The sequence below is a fragment of the Thunnus albacares genome, chromosome 15 (genome assembly GCF_914725855.1).
Source record: "Thunnus albacares chromosome 15, fThuAlb1.1, whole genome shotgun sequence".
NCBI classification, from domain to species: domain Eukaryota; kingdom Metazoa; phylum Chordata; class Actinopteri; order Scombriformes; family Scombridae; genus Thunnus; species Thunnus albacares.
In genome coordinates this window covers 21,583,004-21,594,246 of record NC_058120.1, presented here as the reverse complement: position 1 = coordinate 21,594,246, position 11,243 = coordinate 21,583,004, and the positions used below count along the sequence as shown (strand labels likewise).

General features: G+C 37.7%; 1 protein-coding gene across 1 annotated transcript; it reads right to left on the bottom strand.

Moving 5' to 3' along the window:
• Window positions 1–3,161: 3,161 nt before the first annotated feature.
• On the bottom strand, window positions 3,162–10,115 carry LOC122998992 (MAP3K12 binding inhibitory protein 1). The gene is made up of 9 exons (XM_044376047.1): window positions 9,962–10,115; window positions 8,662–8,778; window positions 8,217–8,426; window positions 7,533–7,629; window positions 7,118–7,183; window positions 6,543–6,701; window positions 6,105–6,202; window positions 3,627–3,665; window positions 3,162–3,525 (listed from the first exon to the last, which is right to left on the bottom strand). Exons 1-9 carry the CDS (start codon window positions 10,079–10,081, stop codon window positions 3,418–3,420), a joined length of 1,014 nt encoding a protein of 337 aa, XP_044231982.1. The 5' UTR covers window positions 10,082–10,115; the 3' UTR covers window positions 3,162–3,417.
• Between the last annotated feature and the right edge of the window lie 1,128 nt (window positions 10,116–11,243).

The following is an 11,243-nucleotide window of genomic DNA, read 5'->3' as shown; positions in this document are numbered from 1 at the left end:
AGCATAAATAGATTTTCCAGTGGTAATACGTAATCTATGTTTCCCAATCGGCCAGCTTTGGAAACTGCAGCAGGGTTAACTTAAAAAAGTTAGCCTGTGGCGCTCCTCATCCTGTGATAATAGGCCTGTCTGTAATGAAGAACAGGCTTGTTGCCAACAGGTGGTCTCTTTAAAAGACCAGAGCCACAGCACTCAGGATGGGGAAAAAAAAAGTGCCATGGCAAAATGTGTCAGAATCTAATGTTCTGCAGAGTGAAAAGCCTGTTTTCTGTCTTTTGTTCCCAGCTAGAGATTCAGCCTTGTTCCTCATTGTTCAGGGCACAAACGAGCAACAGTCTTTTTTGACACGGAGCCACAGATGAATAAAGACTGGAGCTGACTAGTCACAGGAAAGAGCTTTCTTTTTGGAGGGTTTGGAGCCCATTAAGAGTTTGTGAGATATGAATGGATATGAATCCTCTCCTTCGACCCTACCAAAAAAAATACAACTGGACCCATAGAAGACAAGGAACACCTCTGTGTCTTTTTACCGAGGTTCCCAAGAACATTATGAGAAATCAGGCAGAGGGAAGACTGATTGACAGGCAGGAATTACATAGAGTCAATGAGGAAGTGGTTCTTTGTTCATTTGAAAGGGTACACTATGCCCACCCAACCTTGGAGCACTAACCACTGACACTAATGTTGACATATTGACTTTGTATTCATGAAAAAAATGCTGTATGGAAGAAAACAGGTAATTACTGTGATTACAAACTACATTATTGCGACATACTATAAACTTTACATTTGAGTGTAGGAAGCTGCACGCATAATGTGCTCCTGCATAATGTAATAAAACAGACAGGATAAAGATAATGAAATATTTAGTGAGCCACTTCACGCAGACGCTAGTCAGCGTGCTCGGCTCAATGGGCAGATGATGGGTGGATCCCAGCAAACGCAGCCCTGCAAAATACAACCTTTTGTACAACTCCATAATCCATTTGTTACACTCAGACCAATTTGTCCTCATTAACCCTCATAAGGGGACTGTGTCTGAGACAAAAGCTCCCGGGGAACAATGAGCACCCCCTCCGTCCACATCCCCGCAGCTCAAGTGCTCCCCTTCGCAGCACATTGTGGCCCCTCGTTGCCCAGAAGGTTCCAGTCTATGAGCAAGAGAAGGACAGAGCCGAAACAAGCGAGGTACACCTGAAAGAAGGGGTAAAAAAAAAAAAAAAACAAGAAAAGAAAAATTCCCCCATTTCCGCATTGAGAATGAAATATCTTCTGAAAAACCACAATGCAACGTCTTCTATTGTGTTCAGGTCACTCAATCAATCTACTCTGAAATAACTCTTGACATGACATACAAAAAGAATTTGTAAAGAGAAGGAAGGGGAGTTTACAGTAATTTCCAGAGACGTGAGAAAGTTGTGTTTTTCTGTTTCGGTTATGTTTCTCACACCTGTTGCAAAATTAATTTAAAAAATGTCATATTATTGTATTTATATAATAATCCAGTGGCTCTAAAATACAGTCTGTCTGTGTTATCACTTAGTTGACCATGAACTGGTCAGAGTGTCTGCATCAAACACCATTTTTATTCACTTTTTTTCCCCTCAGTGGATTTGTTTATAAGACTTCCTGTTTTAAAAAAGTGGATTTGTCATTATTACTTTCTTCTCTTTTCAACTTGGCTCAGACAGACAGTCATGGTAAGAAAGTGCATTTACTCAGCTACTGTATTTAAGCACAGTTTTGAGGTTCTTAACTTGAGTATCGCTTTTTTCTTCTTACTTCTTCTCCATAATATTTCTGGGGAAATATTGTACTCGTACTTTTTACCTCACTACATTTATCTGACAGATATAGTTAGTAGTTACTTCACGTAACTTCTAAGATTTTACATAAAAAAAAAACATGATAAACATCTCATATAATACAAGCCATGAACCTTTTTTCAGCTTGTGGTACAAAAAAAAAAGTCTAGTTGGGGAAAACGTGTCACATTTCAGATGTCTGAGTGATTTTTTTACTCTAAACGTCTGAAAGGGTTTCATTTAAATAACAGTTTAAGATACATTTACCCAATATTTCACAAAAAGCTAAGATTGGAGACACATTTGTGTAGCAGAACTTTGTTTTTCTTCCTTTGTACCTCAATCATCATCTCATAACAACCAGATTTATCATCTGACCTTTTGGAGGGGCCCCAAGCCCTAAACTGGGAACCACTGGATTAAACTACTTAAGAAAACTAGCTCAACTTTTCTTTTGATACCTTTAATACATTTTGCTGATAAAACTCATATATTTTTACTTCAGTAAGGTTTTGAAAGCAGTATTTTTACTTACTTAAGTTCTTTTAATGGTACGTATATTTAAGTAAAGGATCAGAATACTGCAAATACTCTAGAAATATAAACCTCCTATTCCTTGACTAGTTTCAGGGTAATGCAACAGTCGTCTCCAGCTTTACTTATAACACAATAAAATCATAATTATTGCTTCAGCCGCTTACTCAGTTAAGCTCTATGCGAAAGCCTTTTATAAACATGTCACAGTGTCAAACGCAGCGGCGTCCCATTTAATGCTGGTTTGTTGGGTCTCCGATATGTTTTCCAAACAGAGTTGCAGTAATCAGGTCATTTGTTATAATGACAACCATTAGGGGTGATCATCGTCACACAGCAGTCAGGCAGATAAATCAGGTGCTCTCTCAGATTCATCTCAATTACACACACACACACACACACACAGAGAGACAGACACGCATGCACACACACCTTTCTCAGCATTAAAGATGAAAATGTTAAACACCAATGATAAATTCATTCTGAGTCAGATTCATTTGAACTATTCATTAGTTGTTTTTTTTTTAATGAAAAGATTTGTTGATTATGTCAATCAACAGGAAATTCATTGGCAGCAATTTTGGTAATGGACTGATCATGTAAGTAATTATTTAAGCAAAACTTCACTTCTCAAAGGTGGTGGTTGCCGGTTTCCTTCCTGTAATCTGAACATCTTTTGGTTTTGAACTGTTGATTAGTCTAAACAAGACAATTGAAGGAAAAAATGGTAATTTAATAATAATAATCATGATGATGATGATCAAATATAATCATTAGTTGCACCTCTTCTCTCTACCAATAAAAGGAATTATGAGTCCAAGCTTTCATGAAGGAAAAATACTTTTATTTACAACACAATTATATTTCACTTAACTAAAAAACTATTTAGAGTAATACAGTTTTTTCTACTCTGATATCCAAAATGTGTCTCATGGCCATTACATGAAGCTCATATGAAATGTTTTTAAACACATACAAGGAGAATAGTGCTGATGAACCTTTGAGGAATAGAAAAAAGAAACTAATGATACATGTTCAATGCGTTTATAGACGTGGTGTGTTTGTTGATTTGTGTTTGTTACAGTGGACCCTCTGCTCCGTATCCAGGCCCGAATTCATTCACTCTGTTCAGTAGTGCTGCTTTCACTGCACTGATCTTTTCATCCAGTTCTGTCAGACTGCAGGCCTGAAAAGGACAAAGTCAAACCAAACACCACCAATTAAAATCAGTCAATCTCATACATAAAGTGCAATGAAAGTGTCCAAAAGGAGACAAAAACTACTAACCTGAGCAGGTGATGTCTTCGCTCGCTTGTGCAGGTGACTCTATAAGAAAAAAAAAAAGCAGATTAGACCTTCATGATTACTTTGAGACACATACTGAGGTTTTTTTTTTTTTTCTTCTCTTCTTACTTTGGCCTTAAAGTCTCTCAAGGACTGAAAAAAATAGATTTTACTCAGACACAATGTCACACAGAGAATACACAGAGAATTTATGCTTGGAATTTCCTAAAATCCACTTACTGAAATAAAAAAATAACTTAGTTGAATGTCTCTTTTAAGTGTGGTACTTTGTTTCTTATACATACAAAAAAAGAAGAGATCTTTTACGAGTGAAAAGCAGCAGACATCTGCTTAAGATTATGAGAAGCATTTCCTTTTTAGAGCTTATTTTTAATGGTATTTTGCCTTTATTTGATAGTTTGAAAGCAGTAATAGACAGTTACATCAGGGAGAGGTAACATCCAACAAACACGGGTCGTCATGGTTACGTGTCATGTGTCTATGACTATATGAAATATGTTTTTACTCCAGAGGTTTTCATCTTTACCTCTAACTGTGAATCCTTTATTTTACTGTTGCTGTATAATTCGCGAAGGAGTCTCCTTTTTCTGTTTAGTGTTAAAATGTTGCTCCTGATATCGTGGGCCAACTGTGTACAGCTCTTCAGCAAACACCAAACTACAGTATTTTCAGAAATTGCAAAAAGAAGAAGATGGAGAGAAAAAAAAAAAAAAAAGTGGTACTCCGAATATAAAAGACCCCATCAGTTTATTCAAAGACACTCGACATCTCTTGCTCTGCTCACACAAATATGCAGTGAGTCAAAAGCAGATTGAGAGCAGCATACTCACAGAACCAGCATGCTGTGCAGAGAAATACCAGTGTGAAGAGACATGCAGCATCTCAAGCACACTTACTCAAGATAACTAAACACACGCTGGACAGACTCCTTCAAGATGGGAAATTAGAATCTGTGTGACTCTGCTGAAGTCTTTCGGGTTGAATATGAAGTCCAATAAATTACTTACCATCCCCCTTTTAAGCCTGTGCTATTCTAAAAAAACTAAGATGTAGGGCTGTTAAAGTTCTCGTTTCTCAAGCGATCTGCAGTGACCCAAACGCCACGGCGTGTTGAACTAAACAGGTTGCATTTTTGATTCAAATCAACTTAAGTGTAACTGGAAGAGGAAAACGTGTTGAAGTATGAGGGCATATCAGGGGAAACCCCATGAGCATCACCCGCAAACTCCTCTGAGTGAGTAGAGTGCATTTTAAAATAACTTTCCAGGCAGCTGACTGATATTCTACATACCAATTCAGGCATTATATACATAAATGCTCCGACTGACAGAGAGCTGATGAAACGGGTTACCTAAAAATACTCAAGAGCTTCTCGGCAATACAGTGTGGATTATTGTTTGAAATACTATACAAAATACAGGATATTCCTGTAAAGTTTGACAAAATAATCTCGACGCCATGACAACTGAGCAAACTACATCTCATAAGATGAAGCTGAAGCTATGGAAAAAAGCAAGTAAGTGGACCTTGATTGTTCCATATTTTATATGCATTAATCATATTACTACTTGATTTCTCATTTTACTCACCTTTAACCATGCCCCGATATTAAAGCTGTAAAGAAACTGTGTCCTCTTCATTTAAAAATAATCCTGAGCTGCAGATGTGAAGGTTTCATTCCTGGCTGTGTTGTATGTACTTTAGCAAGTCTCTCTAATGCCTCATCATGTTCAGGGCTCGAAACCTTGATTTCTGCCAAAAACACATTTAGAGTGAAACCTCTGTGTGTGTGTGTTATCTAACAGGGAGGAAGGAGCAGACAAACTTCTCCTTGTCTGCTAAAATGTAGCAGCTGGTTACTCTATTTGTATCAGAGGTAGGTGTAAACATGATAGTTTACACCTTTACAGGCCAAATGAGAGGTTGGCAATAGCAGATACTGAAGTAAACATAAGAGGTGAGATTCAGTCGAAACATTATTGCTCCCGATAATGACAGTAGTAGTAGTATTTTTTGAATACACAATACACTGAAGGCAATCATCTATGATATGTCACTAACTCTGAAGTTTTATGGGCAACTGAAATGAAAATATGAGCAACGGAGCCTTTGTAACACACATACCAACATGACAATGTTTATTGAGCATGTGTACCATCCATTAAATGTAAGGGGACCATAAACTGTCAGAAGTGTCTGCAGTAAAGGAAAAGTATGCATATATCTCTTCAGTCTGTTTAATCTGTGCAAATTAAGTTAAACAGAGAACTCAAAGTAGCACATTAGTACAAAACGAGCAAATAAAATCCATCACATGCAAGTTTAATAAGAACTCTGTTACCGAGTGACTGTCAGTGTCAAAACGACACTAGTTAAGACCCGTGTATGACCTCTGACCGAGCACCGGCTAATTATTTTTAAGTGCCATTCATGTATCTATTTCAAAGCTAAAACACTCACCGTGGACTGAAAGTACTCAGGTGAGAGTCCTTCCAACTCCAGGATACGATCCTCCAGCTTCTTTAATCTCTGGTAGACACTCAAAGGGACTGGGCCCGCTATGGAATAAAACAAGTGGTGAACCGCCTGAATACGAATGATTTTACACAACAAACTCAATAAACATATTCAGGGTCATAATAAATGGAGGCTTAGCTAAAAATGAATAATGCAACACTGTTTATTTCAGGTAAACAAGGAATCAGATGTTTAAATATGTAGAGTGTTTTTAAACTATCCTGCATACACTACAATGTCTTCATAAGTGTATTTCAATGTGTTACATTTCCTATCATTTAAAACTTGAGACTAAAAGTGTCTGAATGATGTAAGCTAATATCGCATTTAAGTAAGAATCACTGATTTCAGCACTACTTGAAACTCCTGTGTCTTTCTGACCTGTTGGGAGTTTAAGGTGACTCTCGATGTTGTGAAGACGTTCTTGTATGGCTGAATTTCCGCAGTCTCTGACCGCCAGCCCCCTCTGCTGCTCCCCAGCCTCTCCTTGGCCTCCCCCACCACGAGTCTGTGGCCCGTAAGTATTTACCACTCGTGTAACTGCCCGGGAACAAGGAACAGAGCACGTAAACAGAAGCCATAACCCAGTTTTAACCACAGACTAGTTATCAACATACAGGGTTTTCAGCCATGAACCAAGCATCCACGATGCATAAAGGTGTCGTTTGTCAGGTATTTTAGTTTCAATTTAAAGTGATGACAATGTGTGTGCTTTGAATTGTTGTGCAAGCTCACCCAAAACTGTTTTTTGTTATGATAGATGTCAGGTAGAACATTTAATTGTATTAATTAAACCAAACATTACAAATCAACAACAATTCTCGTAAAAGTCATGTTTTAACAAGAATTTTAAGGATAATGGACCTCTGACTTTTTCAAAATTATGTGTATAATTATGAAAAATGATGGTTAAGAAATGCCACATTGACATTTGCAGCAAATATTTATTTTCTTACCTTTCACGTGGCTTTTAAAACCCGGGTAAGGAGTGAATACAGCATCTGTTCTGGCACAGCTGTTTTCTAAAGAGGAGAAAATTTGATTCAAAACGTAATTAGAATGTAATTGTAAAAATTAGATTTTAAAAAAATCACTTCAAATTACGACTGTTACCATTAGTGTGTCCTGATTTCTATTACTGGTCTCTCACATCAGGCTCTGAATTAAAAAAAAAAAAGGGCCCTCTGTCTCATGCTTTTCTGGACTAAGCTGGTTGTGTTTTGAGGCTGAGTGTGTTAGCTACTTCAGCTCCACTCTTGGAGCAGTTCAGCCTGACCTCTCGCCTGTGGAAATCAGCTCTCTCCCAAACATTGGCAATCTGTGTGCAGGCTCCCTCTCCACCCTGCCCCCCAACCTCTCTCCCATTCTCACCCTGATTGCAGTCGATCACGTTGCAAAACTCGCGTACATTGTTTTCATTGATCTCCATCTGCTTGCGTTCCATAAATGCAGATATTCTTCGCTCAATCTAGGGTTACAATGGAGAGACAACACAGATAACAGCATACGGTGGATTGATGATGTATTGATAGGTGTCAGATATGCAGACTGTTTTTTCGCCTACTTAATGCTAATGATCTGTGGGGCAAACACAGTGCAGCAATTTACATTATATGGAATGAGAAATGCAGTAGGAAATTATTTCAGGTAGCCAAAAAAGTTGAATTGCTTGCCATCATCAAATGATGGAATATGAATACTGTTTGCTTGGCTACCAAAATAAATGCACAACATAATGGGGCCTCTTGTCCTTCATCCACATGCAATCTCAGAGTAATGAGCATCCACTTCATAATCCATCAAGGACCTGGCCCTCTCTCAAAGCCCTCTAGCAATGTGGTCTGTTCTACCCGACCACAGCACTAAAGGACCCCTTATTCTCTGCTGAACTCGGGCTTATCAGGTCTCCATCAAGCATTTGCTTCACTGCAGCACATCATGTGCACATCCTCGGGAGCAATTACTTATGATTATTCATTTGCTTGACAGAGAGTAAAGAGGGCTCTAAAAATGTCACTGCCTGAACAGCTGGCAGATCTGCTGACAGAGACCAACCTCTGACTTCCCGGCTCTGATCTGCACCATGACATCATCAGCCGCCGTCTTGCTTCCTGCAGCCTCTGAGCCGGGAGGACCGCGCTCAGACAGAGTAGTCGTCTGCTCTTTGAGTGAAGAGGAGGGAATGGCATCGTCTGATGTGCTGTCCTTTGTAGATGATGTATGACTTTCAGCATCCACCAGTGTCTTTAGACTTTCTGAAACAGCCTTAATAAACAGAAGAAGGATAATGCTTCAAAGCACAAATAATATATATTTTAACAGACTCTAATTAAAAGAAAAAAATAAAGGGTGTAATACATTTTCTCAAATAATGACGCATTGCTCATCAACTCAAGCTTACTTGTGCAGACACTTTTAGCCCCAGACACAATAACGTTAAGCAATTTAACCAATACAAAAATGCATAAGCTGGAAATCATGCAGCATGTAGCCACTTTACCTGTAACTTAGTGATGTGCTGCTGCAAACAGCTGTACACATGAGCAGCTGGAGATGACGGAGGACTCACAGCATCACTGTTGACTTCTATTCTCAAAGCAGCATCGCCTAATTTGAGCTTCATAGCAAAACCAGAGACAAAAGTGAGTTGACGCTGCCCTGAACATGAATCTCATACAGATTCAGTAGATAACATTACATTGCATGGTCACTGGTAGAACTGAAATGCAGTACTTTTACTACTATTTAGTATTTCCATTTGATGCAACTTTATACTTGTACTCCACTACATTTTAGTGAAAAATGTTGCACTTTTCACTTATCTTCAATTTATTAGATTATACATTAAAAAATAATACAATCTTTAAAATGCAACACATCGTTTAACGAGTAGTTATCAAATATAAAGTAGTTCTGAATGTCTCACAGGGTTTTAATTTCAATAACAGTTTGACATTCAAAGAGGTAAAATTATCCAACATTTCACAAAAAACCAAAGATTAAAACCAAAGATGTGCTTTCAATGTAAGTGATGGGGGCCAAAATCCACAGTGTGTCCACACAGCTTATATGAGACTTCAGCAGTCCGAGTTAGTCATATTAAGTGGATATCTGCCAGATTTACAGTCTTTTTAGCATCAGATTCCCTCTTTGTGTTTCCTTGGACGGTGTTTCCCTGTTGAGCGGCGGTGGAAGTATAGCAATAAAAAGAGGGACTTTGGCACTAAAAAAACTGTAGAATTGAAAGATATTCACTTGATTTTGGCTAATTTGGACGACTGATGCTTCATATTAGCTTCAGAGAAACTTTTAAATACATTTTTGCACAGAAGGAGGACTGTGGATTTTGTCTCCCATCATCACTTACATTGTAAGTTCAATACGAAGGGATCTTCTAATGACCAGTACGAACAGGAGGAATGATAACAGCAAGAAAAACCTATTTCAATGTTGTTTAATACAGGTTCAAAGGAAGAGCAATGATAACAGTTGTTAAGGGGGTGATAATGACGAGGTGAAATTAAGAGATTTTTCTCAATTTATGAGAGAAACTAGGATGTTTTAGCCATCAGATTATATAGGTGAGCTGTTAAAAATTTAAATTAGATAGTTTATCAGAAACCGAATCGCCGTTAAAGCTAATCACAGAACTCCACTTGAATGTTGAGATATAATGAATGAAGTGAGAGGTAGCACCGATGCTAAAAACATTAGCATGTAGCTAAGTTCGCTAGCTGACAACACGCACTGAAAGGCAGCGCTACCCGGAGCCACACGGGCTTAAACTATCCACAACCAACCTCTTTCCCGAAATCTGCTAACCGCTTCAGTATCACACACATGCAGTCCGTGTAGCTGGACATTTTGCCGGATTCATTAGGAGGAGCATGACTCCCACTCTGCTTCGTTGTCTCCGCCATTGCAGTTCAACGGCTGCAGAATACTGGCCGCTGATTGGCTGGAATGTGGCGGCAGTGTACGCGCGCGTACACGCACACGCACAGCCAATGCTGTACGTAGATTTCTTACGTGTCTAAATTCATGTTTCTTACTGCACAGAAAATAATGTAAAATAATATATTATTTGTGATCCATGTATAATTAATAATAATTAACTAGAACTGCACTTTGTTTAGATCCATTTTGTCTTAAGCTTCCATTTTTTAAATGTATCTAATTATTTATTTATTACACAGGATGGCACAAACGTTACCAACGTGTTTTTTATTTTAATTTTTAATAGATTTAAAACAAGTTTAATATTCTTATTCTTATTTATTTACTATACATACTGTATATTATATATTTATTTTAAGTTTGTTATTGTCATCTTTGTGTTCCTGTCACCTGTATTTTTTTACTGCCTGTATACAAATCAAATATCCATCTGGATAATAATAAAGTTGAAATGAAGAAGTTAAGTTAAAATACTTAGTATAAGTTCCTGCAATCAAAATTTAGTATATGTAAAATATTGGATTACCACTGATGCAAAGGTGTAAGCAACCTATAAGCAGTCAAGTTTAAAGAACAGGTACATAAACTTTAGAGGTTATAGTTAGATATTTTTTTAGTAAGTGTTGGGTAGTTTGATCTATACCCAATCATATTTCATAAACTGATTACGTGTTTTGTATATTATCTTCAATGTGTAACTATAACTGTAAAATAAATGTAGTATGTTGCAGGTAATGTTGATATAATTAAGAGAGGCTCAGGCAGAATAAAATGTCACTTAGCTCTCATTAGGAGTTGAAAGGGCTCTGTATTGCTGGCACACATGGCCCACAAGATTAATGGTTATACTTACTGAAATGAGCATGATTACTGATGTGTATCTACATTAGTGTAACTGCATAATAAGCCTATCATACAACTAAAATAACTAAAGTACATTTTGTTGTTCAGGATTTTCACCTGCAGCCAAATAAGAAACAATCAAACATGGCTACCTGCAGACTGGACTGGCTCAAATTTGAGACTTGCAGTTGCATTTAACTGTATACTCCATCACTCACTTTTTAAACAGGAAAAAGAATGGTCACTCAATTATAAGAACATTGTCCCGCAGACCATGGCGGA

Bases quoted from the DNA above. Each gene is read 5' to 3' on its own strand.
- LOC122998992 (XM_044376047.1), bottom strand. From the start codon at position 10,081: ATGGCGGAGACAACGAAGCAGAGTGGGAGTCATGCTCCTCCTAATGAA. The intron at 6,203-6,542 runs GTCAGAAAGACA...TTTATTCCATAG, and splicing joins TCACCTTAAACTCCCAACAG to CGGGCCCAGTCCCTTTGAGT. The intron at 3,666-6,104 runs GTGAGTGTTTTA...TTTTTCTTATAG, and splicing joins CTGAGTACTTTCAGTCCACG to AGTCACCTGCACAAGCGAGC.